Source organism: Myiozetetes cayanensis, unplaced genomic scaffold, assembly GCF_022539395.1.
Source record: "Myiozetetes cayanensis isolate MyiCay16 unplaced genomic scaffold, myiCay2020 scf108, whole genome shotgun sequence".
In the NCBI taxonomy this organism is placed as follows: Eukaryota; Metazoa; Chordata; class Aves; order Passeriformes; family Tyrannidae; genus Myiozetetes; species Myiozetetes cayanensis.
Genome location: NW_026086694.1, coordinates 3,586 through 19,620, shown reverse-complemented (window position 1 = coordinate 19,620; position 16,035 = coordinate 3,586). Strand labels below are relative to the sequence as shown.

Below are 16,035 nucleotides of genomic sequence, written 5' to 3'. Positions count from 1 at the left end.
AGACCAACAATAATGTTGGGGGGGTTTTATGTCTTGCATTGACTACAAAGGTGTACTTAAAGTAATTTTGAACTATTGCTACTTTATACTGGCACTGAAGTGAACTTCACCATTGTCTATGAAAAAGCAACTGGTTTTTGGGAAATGTATTTAATCAGACCTTGTATTTATTTAAAAAATAAGAATTGCTTTCCTCTTGGTACATTACTGTTCAACTGCATTTCTTCCGATGGTTTTGTTCATGTGCATTCATCCAGGCAGATTGTGAAAACATTTAAGTATTCTGATGTACTTTAAAATCTGCTAATGAAAAGTACTACATACAAGATAAACCAGGAAGCATAACTGATGATTACAGGGAACAATCAGGTATTTAATGTAATAAGAGACTACCAGGCTGTCGGATATACACATTCTTCTATGAGTATAATCTTGTAGAAATGTGTATTGCTTCCCTCTAATTTATTCACTAGTCACTGTCTTAAGCAGAGTATTAGAAAAAAGAGTTGTACTCTCATCTCTTCTGAAAATCTATATAGAACTGCCACTAGAAATAGGTCTTAAAGATCACCATTTTAGTTCTACTCCTTACTACTAAAATTTTTGGGAGATTGCCTTGGTCTTGCGAAACAACCAGTCTTTCAGTTTTGTTATTTTTATAGGTTCTGGATCACTCAGGGCAAAATTTGAACTTTCAGAAGGACCCAGTAAACCAGCAACACTTGCAGTGCAATTCATTAGTGAAGGAAACACCCTTTCAGGAATAGATGTAGAGCTAGTAAGCACTGGCTATCGACTTTCTCTCCTTAAGAAGAGATTTGCCACTGGTAAGATACCGACATGCTTATATATTCAAATTAATATGATATGTTATATAGTGCTAAATTATAAATTATAAAACTGTTAAATAAGTGATGCATAAATAATTACTTTTCCTCAAAAAATGTGGCTGAAAACTGTTTTACTTTTTTTGTTTTCCATAGTTAGTCAAACTGCTTGCAGGAAAATACTGAAAAAAACTGTTTTATCTACTGACTGCAAAAACCCTACCTTTATTTTTCAGGATGGTATATGGCAGACTGCTGATTAACATGTGGAAGTCATTGGATCAAAGGAGTGCAAGAAGTTTACTCTGACCTCTCTACTTTTCAAACACTATTTTAACATGCATTAATTTTTTTTAAATGTTGACCTACTTTGAGGTTTAACCATCAGAACAGGAAATGCACTTTTAAAACTCATTTTGGAAACTTTTTATTACTTTATAATAGCACTGAAATTAATACTTCTGTAAATGATCATTAGTAAATTTATAGATGAAGTCAAAGTAGTAATCAATAGTTGTACTGAAAGTATGAAATTTTATGTTATACTGTAAACATTGAACCTAAAAATATGGGAAAGTAAGTAAAAAATATTTCGTCTTTCCATAAGCAATATTAATTTTTCAGATTCTTCAATTACCAATTTGAAAAGAAAGCAAAGTCTCACATAGTTATTCCATCCACTCATGCCATAAAACCAGCTGAGTTAGAGAAGTATAAAAAAAATGTAACTTACTGCCTGTGTATCATATATTATTAACAGGTAAGTTGTTTTACATAGGGTTTTTTTTCCTAAGTGCAATGTGTTACAAAATTGCAAAAGACAGAAGAGATTTACTTCTGCAGTTAGGAAATTTTATGGGTATTGTGATTGTTTGAATCAATGCTGTAGATTTAATTTATTTTTATATGAATTGTATAACATTTGTGCCTTTAAAAAAAAACACCTGTGCCTATACACTTTGTTATTCACAGGACTCAATTCCTTTTTCAAATTTTGGCTCTTCATCAGGAAAGCACAGTGTTTGTATAATACATACAACTTTATAAAAATTCCTTTGACTGGAATTTAGAAAGCAGATTTGCAAAACTGGAGATTGTTTTAAAAGAGGTTTAAAATACTGGTTTACTTCCTCCTGGGGTAATTGCAATAAATACAGCTGCAGTAAAGAGAGATGCATCATGCAGGACTTTGAAACTTTGAGATGGTAACTTTATTATTACCAAAGATGAAAATCCTGAAAAATCACAGAAGATGATAAAAGCAAGCAGCATTTCCTTTCACTTTGACTGCAAACCTTTGGAATTTAAGTGCTCTGAGGGTTGTGTGATGTGAATGTAAACATAGTACTTTGGGAGAAATAGCATTTTAGATGGGTATTTTATAGCAGCAGGATGACAAATACTGCCATTTATATTAGTTTAATTTTTTATCTAAATCCACCATTTTTAGCATTTAATCTGCTTGCCACAGCTTTAGCACAGGGAAGTGACACATAAGTAATGTTTTTGAAAGCAAGTCACTAATTTAAAAAATCTTTATTGTATTTGTATTATCAAGTGTTTTTTTAAATGCTGAAATCAAAAGTATTGGGGCAAAATATTAACCTACAAGTGGAAATTTTATATGACCATTTTGAATCATAGAATCATAGAATTAACTGGGTTGGAAGAGACCTCCGAGATCATCAAGTCCAACCCTTGATCCAACCCCACTGTGATTACTAGATCATGGCACTCAGTGCCACATCCAGCCTCATCTTAAAAACCTCCAGGGACGGTGAATCCACCACCTCTCTGGGCAGGCCATTCCAATGCCTGATCACTCTCTCTGGAAAGAACTTCATACATACCAGTATCTATTGTAAATTCTCTATTAAAACAATAAAACTTGCTTCAACTAATTCATGTGTCAGTTCCAGTGTTCATGCAGGTAAAATCAGAAGGCTGAGCTAAGGACTTTCCAGCAGGAATGGAAGTTTATTCAGAGACGCTTACAGCTCCATGAACTTGCAGCAGCTGGGTGGCAAAAAACATACACACACCCCAGGGCCTCCCAGCCGTGCATATCAAAGGGGCCCTTGGGCATTCCAGGTGCTGCTTTCTGAGCCATTTACCTTTTTCCCCTACACCTCCCTTCCCCCACTTGTGGGAAGGAATGTTTCTTTGGCATCTTCTCAGATAAGAAAGTTCCCTGTTTAGTCTCATAAAGAAGCAGCTCCACAGGAAGGACAAAAGGTGGTTGTTCTCACACATTCTCTCAACATGTTTCTTTAACCACAGCAGGTTTCTTGAGCAAAGAGAAATTTCCAAATCAGTTTGCCTCCTCACCATTTCTTTTGCAGGGTCCCTGCTACTCCCAAACATGCAAAACCAATAATGAATTGGACTGCTGAAACTTTACAATAAATTAAGCTGCGTACAGGCTACATAAATTTTAATGTATACTACACACTTTTGCAGATAAGAGTTCCATTATTAGCTAAGCACATACTGTACTGTAGATTTGATTGGAAGAGTATATTTGGCTCTTAACTTGCAAACCTTACTGAATGGTAAATTTCTAACATATAAAATGGTACAGTTGTGAGAAATATCTCTAATTAAAATTTCAGAGACAGTCAAATAAAGTGAAACAAAGAACTTTAATTTCAGCGCACTGGGTGCACCAGATTTGTGACCGTGTCCAAACACACCCAGAATGGGAGGGACGAGCCCTTTTAAGGTCCCTTGATTTACATAACCACTCCCTCACTCCTCCCATGCCAAGCCCCACTCCTTTTCTTCCTTAAAAGGTGATATAATCCTCTTCTTGGATTCAACTGGGTCCTTTCAGGGCCGGGCCACACCTTCCTTTGCTTTCTGGTGCAGTCCATTGGTTGTCTTAACCGACCTATCAGGTTGTTTCCCTGTCCTGGCTGCGTGGTTCCCTGGCAGTGAGCACAGACTGATCTCCCTGCCTTACATGCTTTCCGGCCCGCCTTCACACTGTAACTGTAGGTAACGGTAAGCAGCAGTAACTGTAATCAGACTTGCAAGCAGCAAGGAACAACTGCAAGCAGATCTGCAAGCAGCAATAAGTAATGCAGGCAGCCCACCAGTCCCTGACCACCAAATGACTCCCCAACTCCCCAAACAAAATGACCTCCAGGCATCTCGACACATGGCAACCATGGAAGCCCCTGCTTGTAATAAAACCGCCTTATTTATTTCCTACACAGTCTTTTTACTGCAATCTTAATTGTAATCTGCTTTGCAATCAAATTGTGTTTAATATGACAATATTTTATTAATGAAAATGCAAGACTGCATTGCTGGTTTTAGTCAAGTATTACTTTCATTTCTTAGTTAAATAAAGCAGTTCTGTTTCAAGACTTTTCATCTAAGTGATTATGCCTATATTTGCATTGGATGCAAGTTACAATTTTGAAGCAATACAAGACTTTTGTAAAGAAATTAAAAAAAAGTGTAAAAAGTACATGTATGTTGTGGTTTAGATTTTCTTGTTGAATTTCTCCATGCCACCGTGCAATTTTGAAGGAAGGAGCAGGGAGAAGGAGGAGTGGGGACCGGTGTTGGAGGAGATGGGATCACTGGGGTGAAGGCACTGCATGAACTGGAGCGGGATCCCTGGTGTGGGGAAATAAAAGAGGCTAGTTGTGGTGGTTTTCCCCCAGCTGGCCTGGGGGATCCTGGAAGAGTTAAAGCTAAGTAGGAACTTTTGCACAGGGGAGAATTATGCCCGGACCCGGAAGATGTAACAATATGGTTTTCCGGTAAAATATGCTGAGTCATAGTTGGCTGACATGTGCAGTTAACAGAGTTATATAATGTCATTAGCAACCAATAGAAGGTTATTTATGTAAATTGGAGACCAATAAAGAGTTAACATGTGTAGCCTAAAAGTGTATAAAAATAGCAGCGGTGTGCAATAAAGGGTTCCAGTTTCTGGTTCCACGAGGGTTCGTGTCGTGTCCCGCCTCGACCCGCAACAGCTAGCAGTCCAGGTTTGCTCTCTCTCACTTCTGGAATGGAACCCAGGAGGTCCCCAACTGCTGCTGCCCCTGCGCTGCCACTTCCCCTGCACCTTTGCTACTTACCATTGCAGCCAAGACACCTGTCGTATGTACGCTCCAGGTGCCAGCGCTGCTTTGCATACTGGTGCTTCCCCCACCAGTGCAGCCACCTCTTCCACCATTTTTTGACCACGGTCACAGCCGCTGCTACTGCCCTTTGACTCCCAGCTCAGCCACCAGCTTCCCGCCACTGCCCCACGCCAGTTGCATTCTGACCTCTGCCACCTCACTCCCGCACAGCACCAGCTGGACCCACGCCACCTCTGCTCACCACCAGCTGCTGGGGGGTGAAAAACCACTGCTGCAGCAGCTGTGCCATGTCAAAAGCTTGCCCCATTGCCAGCCTGTGGCTTATTAATGTAATATAATAAGACATGACCCGGCAGTTAGGGTTCCCAACAACCAAATCCTTTATTAACAGAAAATAGCCCTCTTGTATACCCTCGGGCAACACATGACTCTCCTGACCAATCACAGCGGGCTCACTCTGCCCATGTGTGTCAGAGTACAGCATAGGAAACTACCAATCCCAGGATGCCTCACCCAGCATCCCTGGGACATGTCTCCTACATCAGCCCCATGCCTCAAGCTGATGGCACTCAGAGGGGAGCCCTGCATCAGACACAGTTCACTATAGTGTGAGAAAAATCTCATTTATTAGTTTTAGAAAAAAACGGCAAAAAAAATATCTGTGAAACAAGGAAATAAAAAGAGCAAGGAAAGTTCTAATACAGTGCGCGCCGGGTGCCCAGGTCCCAAGGGTCCCATGAACATACCTCTTCTTAATTCAAAACTTGAGCTTTTAAAAGTTCTCAAGGTCCTGCATCATTTACATAATAGAAGAGGCGTTCCCCTCTCCCTGGTTGGCTGTGCCGTGCTGGGAGGTGGGGCCCCCAGCAGTATGGCGGCCCCCAGGACCAGCCACGTGGCACGAGGGGTTTCTTTACCAATATTCATTTTACAGTTTCCCTGTTCCCGTCCACGTGGTTCCCTGATACCAGTTCCAGACAGGACCAGGTATCTTACAGCTCCGCGATACACCTTATAGGTTAGTAAAGAAAAATTCTTAAGTTAGTGACCCGTTTAATTCATTTGCTTGTAATAAATCCGGTTACCTTCTTTCTCACAATAGGAGCCAAATTAATACAACCAGCAGCAACGAAATAACTAACCAGGTTTTGTTGCCATCCTCCCTGCATTCCTTTTGTTTGCTGGGGGGAGGGGAGAACCACATGGCCAGGCAATCTCCTGTCTCTTCAGGAGAGGGAGTGGAAAGGCAGACCATTTTCTCCCTGTACCTCTGTGGTTACTGTGTTTTGCTGCTTTGATTGTTTTGTTCTGTTTTGTTCTCTGTTTTTAGTAAAAACTGTTATTTGTTTCTACACTTTATTCAAACATCTCATAATTTCAAGTTTTCATAATTTGGAGGGAGGGGTTTCTATTCCATTGGAGGTCCAGCCTCCTGGCACACATTCTCTATAAACCAAGACAATAGTTTTATTTTTCCAAAGTGGGGCACGAGAGGAAAAGTAGAAAACGAATAATAATTTTGAGTTATTCATTTATGTATTGGAGATGAACCCCTTAGGCATCATGTTGTTTGACTTATTCCTGTTTTTTTGGCATGTATTCCTACATACTTGTTATAAATTGAAACCACAATGGATCAAGATACCAATTGAAATTTATTGATTACTTGGTTACAGCAAGTAGAATATGAGCAAATGCAGCGCTGGACGACAGGGGGAGTCTCCGCTCCGCCAACTGCCACGCCTTATCGTGTCAGAAAGTCTCTTCTTATAGTCTCTTAGTTCCGTTTTCCTTGATGTGGTGTTAGCACTCTGCGCATGTCTGGGCTGTTGCTAAGGGGTCTTTTCTGCCTCCCGGTGGTCGTCAAGGCTGAAGTAAGATGTCTTCCTCGGGTGTCCTTTTCTTGCCCTTTTGTTTTGTCAGCAACTGTTTTCCTTATCTGGGCTGACCATGTGGCAATCTTATACCTTACATCAGCATTTGTATAGTTCCTTGCAGTTTAACATTTGCTCTAGTTTATCTATTTAAGCAGGACATCCTGTTTGATAAACAATACCACCCGCCATGGTCTATCACAATCCCCCCTTTTTCTTTTCATAATTGAAATTCGTTTATCAAACTTCACTCCCTTGCTCTCCCTGAGAGCAAGCAAACTCCTTCCCACATTGGTTACAGTTATTTTCACAAGCACAATGTATAACTTTGCAATTACAATAATCATTATCACCTTCATCAGTGGCTACAATACTATATCTGGAATTATATTCAGAAGTAAGCATTAATAATTTTGCAATTTCAAAGCGTTCTTTAACAAAGCGTAAGATATATTTTAATATACATGGTCCAAACATTAGTCCTAACATAATCATGATTATTGGTCCTGCTAAAGTTGAGAGTAGGGTAGTTAGCCATGGTGAAACATTAAACCAGTTTTCATACCACGAGCGATTAGCTTCCCTATCCTTTTTCCTTTGCTCTAGCCGCTTTCTTAATTCTGCCATGGCGTCTTGTACTACCCCTGTATGGTCAGCATAAGAGCAACATTCTTCTTTAAGGGCTACACATAATCCCCCTTCCTTTAAAAATAATAGATCTAATCCCCTTCTATTCTGCAGAACAACTTCTGATAGCGATTTAACAGACGTAGCTAAATTTTGTATGGACTGCTCTATTCTTGCGAGATCTTCATCAACAGCCATTTGTAAATTTTGTATTTCTTTTCCTTTTACTAAAGAAGCTATTCTGGTTCCTGCCCCCACACCTCCTGTAATCAACAAGGTTGCTATAGTTACTGCAGTAAAAGGTTCTCTGACTTGTCTGGGGAGTTCTCCTTCAAAGTGTCGAAATACATCTGAGGTATGATACATGATTCTAGGTACGATAATTACTTGAATACAAAACACACTTTTGTTAAAAATGTCGAGGGATAGACAGGGAGTTACTCCTATGTCTGAGCATACCCATTTAGCTCCTCCTGATGGTATTATCCATTTGTCATTTTTATTCTTATGCTGTTCTATTCCCCAGCGAGAAATAGTTTGATTACATAAGGGTTGGTACCTGGTGGGAACAGTTCCTATACATCTACCTTGGCCTGTTACCATTTGTATTGTTACCCCTTGGGTATGATTTCTCTGTTCTTCCCATTTACATTCTCGAGGATTTGATCCATTTGACCATCGGACTTTATTAGGTTTTCCTATTGCTTCAAAGTAAGGAGGTCTGACATTATAACATAGCCAGCAATCTAATGTCAGATTCGGTTTACTTTTATTAAGAGCTTGGTAAGAGGTTTGCATCAGGTCCCACAGGGGATCTTTAGGTTCGAATGGCTCTAAAGGTCTAAGCACAGAGATTTCGGTTACCTTAACGCCTGGTGTATCGGTTCCTGAAGTTAAGATTGTGAGGTTTGGGTCAAAGGACGGAATGACTTCCTCCTCGGGAAGAGAGGGTGGATTTAAAACTGTATTTGGACCTACTGGGAGAGGGTCGTAAGGAACTCTTTCCTTAACAATTTTAATAAGACCTCCTCGATCTGGGCCTGGCTCTCTAATTCTAACTCCCCACATCTTTCCTACTAACTAGCTTTCGTCCGTAGGAGTCAGTATGGTAAAATGAAGGTATTGACAGTTAGAAGCATATTGTCCTCCTAGTACATCCCCGCCATGGGTATATGATGGTACCTTACATCCTTCAGGTTTCCACTTAGCACTGAGGTGTTTATCGCGGTTGACACTCCACTCAAGGGCAATAGTTTCACATCCCCAATACGCACAATAATAATGGCCGGGATAATTACAATATCCTTTTCCTGGATTCGATGCTGGACATAAATAAGTCGAACTTTTATTTCCTTGCCACCCTTGTTTTTTACATACAGGTGTATATTGCCCGATTAGTTGGCATGGAGTTGCATTAAAAAATGGAGTGCCAGGTCCTATATATTTACTTACAACACGACTTGCGTCAAGTTGCTGTAATTTCCATCGCATTGGTTCATGGGGATTTCCTGCCTGTACCAGGGTGGCACAGATTACTAAAGTCAAAGTCAAAATGTAAAGAGTACCTGGATAAAGGGTGTTACATTTTATTAAGATTTGAAAAATTTTATTAATGTCAGCCTGTTTACTTTCACCAGTCCTGGGGCAACTCGGCCATTGCAGCCTGGGCATCCCACAACTTGGGCTCTTTCCTTTTTCGGGTTCTCTTCCTCTGCCTCGCCCATCGGCTCGGTTGCTTCGAGTCACGGGGTGTTCCATATTCTCGGCAGCAGGAGTCCCTAGTAGGAATATGCCTCTTATATTTAGTGAGACGTGCTGTATATGCGGGCCACGATGTGGCTTTTACCATATACCCATTACACCGCAAGGCACTGATGTCCCGCCGGCACTGGACTTTTACTATATCTACTACAAAAGGGGCTGGTTCGTTTGGGTGAAAACAAAAATATTGAGGGTTAAATCCAAATACAAAGTAATTCCACCATCTAGGGGATCTCCATGGTACTCCCTTTTCTTCCAATTGTTTTAATGCCCAAATGGTAAAGTTCTGTTCTGATCGGTAGCACTGGGTACAGATTCCCCTAGGAGGGTATCCGTATCTGCAATGCTTTCACCATTTCTCCTGGCACTTTTTACATTTAAAGCAGATAAATGGATAACATTCACAACTTGGGGTCTTACACCTTATACATACATCGTGATTATAGATATATCCAGGGTCTACTTGTTCCCTATGTTGCAGTGATTACAGCATTAGTAGTAGTTTGGTCAAAGGTTTGCTTTGCAGGGTAGGCCTGAAAGAGGCCCTGCCAGCAACACCTGGGACTTACGAGTTAAGAATGTGCTGATCAGAAGAAACAATAGTAAAAGGATTAAGTCAAGCATGCAGAACCGGTACAAGATGATTTGTAATTAGAAATAGGATTTAGTCTGGTGGTGGGAGTCAGTTACACAATGTGTTAGAGGGGGAGAGTTAACGGTTGATTGTACTCAGGATAATATATGTAAGTTTATGTATAACTGGTATATTTGCTTTGATGTGTGAGCCAATCACGTAGCTTTGTTTGTTAAAAGGTATAAAAGATGTAGTCGACATGAGGGTCTTTGGAATCCTGACTTGGGACGTTAGTCCTCAGGTTTCCCGGGCCCTGAATAAAGCACTGCATAAACTGACACTCTGTTGGTTTGTGTTCTTGTTTCGGGTAACAGTATTCTGGCGACCAGCGGCAGGACTCCGGGGGGTCGCTGGGGCGGTACACGAGCTGATCCACTCCGTGCCGGCGCCAGGTGATTTCTGGAGGAGACATCGACCCGTGCCCGACCCCGCACCAGACAGACAACCGCCCGAGGTAAGCCCGAAGGTGCTTTATTTTCACTAGTGGTAAAAGCCTGCCTATAAGACGAGACTGTGTATACTCACTGGGTTGAGCTGAGAGAGGTATTTTTGGGGGGAGCCTAGGCGCTGGTCGTAAGACGCGGCGAAAAGCTGCGTTGAGCCAGCACTTGCCGTGAATAGTGAAAAACGGCAAGATAATTGTGGAAACAGATTACGTAATCGCTGTGGTATTTGCTGTCTGTGTGAGTGCTGTGTTGCAGTGGGTATGATGCCTTTTAAAACCTTTAGAGCGTTGTCTTGTTCTGAAACTGCTATCCCTAATGATTCTCCGCTTGGGTGTATAATAAAGCATTGGAAAGAAGGGAATTTTGGACAAGAGTTAAGTAAGAAGCAACTGATTGACTATTGTAATAATGTGTGGCCTCAATATGATACTGAGGGAATGCAGTGGCCGAGAAACGGTACTGTAACCGTAGAAATAATGACACCTCTAATGCAATATTTGAAGGATAATGATAAGTGGGAAGAAATACCGTATTTGGACTTGTTTTATTATTTGAAGCGTAAACCTAAGTGGCAAGAGGAATGTGGAATATTGGTGTTAAAAGAATCGAATGATGAATGTGTGGGTTGTAAGGAACGGAAGGTACGGTTTCCTGAACCAGAGGAGGATGTTTCTTTGTTGGTATCCCCGAGTCTTACCCTTACCGCACCCCCAATGAGTGTAGCCCCTTCCCGTTGGTCAGATGGGTCACCTGTACCCCCGTTGGAATCATCCTCGGAAGAGGAGGAAGAGAGGCGCTTAGATAGGACCCCATTAGCAGAGCGAACCCGGAGAGGCAGGAAAGAGCACGGGCGAAGTCGGGAACGAAAGTACGGAGGAGAAGGGAGAACTATCTCTCCCTCACCTCCGAGGCTGATGGGTCCTTTGCGTGAGGCAGTTGGAGCAGGTGGGGCGCGTGTTATGGTTAAGGTTCCCTTTTCACCAAACGATTTGTTGATATGGAAGCAGTCGGCAGGGACTTATAGGGAGAACCCGGAGCGTGTGGCGCGTGTCGTTAAAATGGTTATAAAGACTCAGAATCCAGATTGGAATGACTTGCAAGTTTTGTTGGATACGATTCTAGATTCTACGGAAAAGGAGATGGTATTGCGGGTAATGGTTGAAAGAGCTAGGGAAAAGATTCGTACTCAGCCGGGACAAGGGACAGTGAATGATTTGGTACCGCGGGAAGATCCGGAGTGGAATCCGAACGCGGCAGGTGATTATCATAGGTTGAAAGCTTATCAGGAGTTGTTAGTAGAAGGAATACGAAGTGGGATTCCAAAGATTTTAAACTGGTCTAAGTTGTACTCGGTACGGCAGGACAAGGGAGAATCCCCCTCTGCTTTCTTGGAAAGATTAAAGGAAACGGCTCGAAAGTACACAGATTTAGATGTGGAAGCAGAATCAGGGAAATTACAATTGGCCCTGATCTTTATGGGACAGTCACAGGAAGATATTAGAAATAAGTTGCAAAAGTTAGAAGGTGAGGAAACGCGGAATTTAGAGAAACTGCTAGAAGTAGCTTGGAAAGTGTATAACAATAGAGAAAAGGAAAATACAAAAAGGCAGCAAGCGAGTATGTTGGCAATTTTACAGGCGGCAGGAGGAAACTATAATTACAGGAGAAATAGGGGAAGAGGGCGTGGAAATAGAGGCAGAGGAATAGGCAGAGGTTTCGGTAGTCAAGGAGGATTTGGACCCCAAGGTGGATGCGGAAAGTTAGGATAGAATCAGTGTGCAATGTGTAGGAGTCCAGGACACTGGAAAAATGAATGTCCTATGAATACAGGAATAGGAATGAATCCGTTTGTCGGGAACATGCAGGGTGCGAATACTGGGACGCCACAAGGTGTCGCTCAAGCATTTATGTTGCAGAATTACCAAAATCAAAGCTGACTAGATCGGGATTTAAAGGTTGTCCTGGAAGTAGAAGGAGAACCTATGGAATTCCGTGTAGATACAGGAGCCAGTTTTTCGGCAATGAATAGATTAATGGGTCCTCTAAGTAATTCAACTATTCGTGTTGTGGGTGTATCGGGTCAAACAGAGGAAAGGGCATTCTTGAGGCCACTGGATATTAAATTTAGGGGAAAGCAATTGGATCATCAGTTTCTTTACATGCCTAATAGCCCAGAATGTTTACTGGGGAGAGATTTGTTGTCCTCTTTACAAGCCACGATTGTGTTTGAAAAGGGTAGAGTCAAATTAGAAATCCCGGAAGAAAATGTAGCACAGATATTTGCTGTAAATGAAATAGAAACAGAAGCAATTCCTCAAGAAATAGAGCATGCAGTCGTCCCTTGGGTATGGGAGACTGGGACCCCAGGATTGTCCAAAGCAGCAACCCCAGTAGTAATAGAGCTCAAGGAGGGAGCACAGCCAGTACGAGTAAGGCAATACCCGATTAGTTTAGAAGCAAGAAAAGGGGTAGCGCCTCTAATCAAACAGTTTGTGGCTCTTGGAATATTAGAAGAGTGTGAATCAGAATTTAATACACCAATTTTTCCAGTCAAGAAACCAAATGGAAAATATAGGTTGGTACAGGATTTAAGGGCAGTCAATCTTTTAACCAAAGACATTCACCCGGTGGTAGCAAATCCATACACCCTGTTAACATCTGTTTCTGAGAAATTTCAGTGGTTTTCAGTAATAGATCTGAAAGATGCATTCTTCTGCATCCGATTGGCACCAGAAAGTTGGCACCTCTTTGCTTTTGAGTGGGAAGAAAAAGGCAACTCACTTGGACGCGGCTGCCACAAGGATTCAAATCCTCACCTACAATATTTGGTAATCAATTAGCGAAAGAACTCGAGCATTGGAAAACAACTCAGGTAAAAGACTCTCCTTTCTCTTACATAGTTCTGCAGTATGTAGATGACATTCTTCTGGGCACTGAAGAACGAACAGATGTGTTGTAAGCTGACCATTGAACTGTTAAACATGCTAGGTCAAGCAGGCTATCGGGTCTCGAAGGAAAAGGCCCAACTGGTTAAACAGAAGGTTATCTACTTAGGTTGTAAGATTTCTCAAGGCGTCCGGCGGCTAGGGGCAAACAGAGTACAAGCCATCTGTGCTATTCCAGTTCCACAGAATAATCAGGAATTAAGGTCTTTTCTAGGAATGATCGGCTGGTGTCGACTATGGATTCCTGACTTCAGACTCCTTGCTAGACCACTGTACGAAGCAGTAAAGGAGCCGCAGTTAATCTGGAAACCAGCACAGGAAAAGGCATTCCAGCAACTGAAGAAAGCCTTGCGGGAAGCACCTGCCCTGGGACTGCCCGACTTAACTAAAGATTTCCAACTGTATGTCTGCGAAAGACAACAGTTGGCTTTGGGAGTACTTACTCAACGACTGGGATCTTGGAAGAGGCCTGTCGGGTACTTTTCAAAACAATTGGACACTGTAAGTGGGGGATGGCCTGGGTGCCTCAGGGCGGTGGTTGCAACAGTGATACTAATTCAGGAAGCACGTAAACTGACACTGGGAAGGCATATCACAGTTTACGTACCACATATGGTCATTGCAGTCCTGGAACAGAAAGGGGGGCATTGGCTCTCCTCTAGCAGAATGATGCAGTACCAGGCCTTGCTCAGAGAACAAGATGACATTGAATTAAAAGTCACTAACCATCTCAATCCAGCTGAGTTTCTCAGGTCCACACGGGAAGAGGGAGCCCTGGAACATGACTGCATGGAGACTATTGAGCATGTCTATGCGAGTCAGAAGGATCTGAAGGACGAACCGCTGGAGAACCCAGATTGGGAACTATTCACAGATGGATCAAGCTTTGTGGAAAACAGAACCAGGTATGTGGGGTATGCAGTGGTTACCTTACAGGAAATCATAGAAGCAAAAGCACTACCCCCAGGAACATCTGCACAAAAGGCTGAAATCTGGGCCCTGGTAAGAGCCCTGATTCTGAGTCAAGGAAGAAGGGTGAACATATGGACTGACTCTAAATATGCCTTTGGAGTAGTCCATGTACACGGAGCATTGTGGAAGGAGAGAGGATTACTTACTTCCCAAGGCTCAGCCGTAAAGCATCGAGAAGAAGTACTGCAGCTCCTGGAGGTCATACATCGACCATCAGCCGTGGTAATAATGCATGTAAAAGGACATTAGACCAATTCGGAACCCGAGTCTCAAGGGAATAGATGGCAGATCAAGCAGCACGACGAGCAGCTACAGAGACATGGACTCAAATGGCTTTGCTGCCAACTCGTGATAACCCAGCAGCAGTGCACATGGAAGAGAAACCCCATTATACACCAGAGGATGAAAAATTAGCCCAAATGATGGAAGCAAAGAAAAATGTAAAAGGGTGGTATATTACCCCTACTGGACAGGTAATACTGCCAATCAGAATAATGAAAACAGTACTTGAAATCGAACATGGTAAGTGCCACTGGGGTGCAGAAGCAATGGTAAAATTTCTAAAAAATAAAATTTTCTCAAATCAGATGTTGACACTAGCAAAAAGGGTGAATGCAACATGTCCATCATGCATTAAAAATAACCCGATAGTTAGAAAACAAGTACAAATGGGAAAACTTCAAAATGGACAACTTCCAGGAGATTATTGGCAAGTAGATTTTTCAGAATTACCGAAAGCTCAGACATACAAGTACTTACTGGTGTATGTGTGTACTTTCTCAGGATGGCCAGAAGCTTTCCCATGTAGAACTAATCAGGCAAAAGAAGTAGTGAAAACCCTGCTGAAAGAAATCATTCCGAGGTTTGGAGTACCGTTAGGATTGTCCTCAGATAGAGGGCCACATTTTATTGCAGGGGTTGTACAGGATTTAGCCACAATGTTGGGGATAGCGTGGAATCTCCACACTCCGTGGCGACCACAATCTAGTGGGCAGGTAGAAAGAATGAATCAGACTCTGAAAAATCAATTAAAGAAAATTTGTCAAGAGGCAAAAATTCAGTGGCCCCAAGCTTTGCCGCTTGCTCTGTTAAGGATTAGAATTAAACCCAGAGAAAGGATTGGAGTGAGTCCATATGAGATTCTATATGGGAAACCATACCATGCAACAACATATCAGGGTGATCCCCGTGTAGTGGGAGACCAAACTGTGTTTAACTATATTCTGTCTCTAAATAAGACCCTTGCAGCACTCCGAGGAACCCTACAGTGGAATCGACCCCTACCTCTGGAGAATCCAGTGCATGACATTTCTCCAGGAGATCAGGTCTACATAAAGAATTGGTCAGTGGAACCACTGAGAGAAACATGGGACGGCCCCCACCAGGTGTTGATGACAACTTATACAGCAGTCAAGGTCAAAGGCATCGACAACTGGATTCACTACACGAGGGTCCAGAAGGTCCCTGCGCAGTGGTCTGTAGAATCCATCGCGCCGACCAAAATGGTGTTCCGACCGTCAAATAAGACTTGTAATAAGAGTGATAATCTTTCTGTTATTAATAAGTACCGTCGATGCATTTGTTAAAGTTAGTGTTTCTGATTCCTTTTTCCTAGTACCTGAAGGAACGAATGTCAATCTGACTTGTTCCTTTTCTGATGACCAGGGAGTTGGATTAGAGGAAGTACATGCTGGGTGGCGATGGATGGATCAGGACCAGGACCAAGTTATGACAGATGGTGTGACTACGGTATGGAATGTGACACAGCAAAAAGGCTATACCGTCTTGCAGGTACCCAATATAACTTCTGACGCTAATGGTGTATATTTTTGCATAGTATGGATTC

General features: G+C 42.2%; 1 protein-coding gene across 3 annotated transcripts in view; it reads left to right on the top strand.

The window, feature by feature from the left end:
- LOC126635116 (F-BAR domain only protein 2-like) overlaps positions 1-4,232 on the top strand; it is a 106,408-nt gene extending 102,176 nt beyond the window's left edge. For 2 of the 3 annotated variants that reach the window (XM_050306054.1, XM_050306056.1), the window contains 2 exons: positions 663-827; positions 1,064-4,231. In XM_050306054.1, coding sequence (XP_050162011.1) covers positions 663-827; positions 1,064-1,086 — 188 coding nt within the window. In that variant the 3' untranslated portion in view covers positions 1,087-4,231. Of the gene's footprint in view, positions 1-662; positions 828-1,063 lie in introns of all 3 variants that reach the window. The other variant, XM_050306055.1, reaches the window with a different exon arrangement.
- The last annotated feature ends 11,803 nt before the right edge of the window (positions 4,233-16,035 follow it).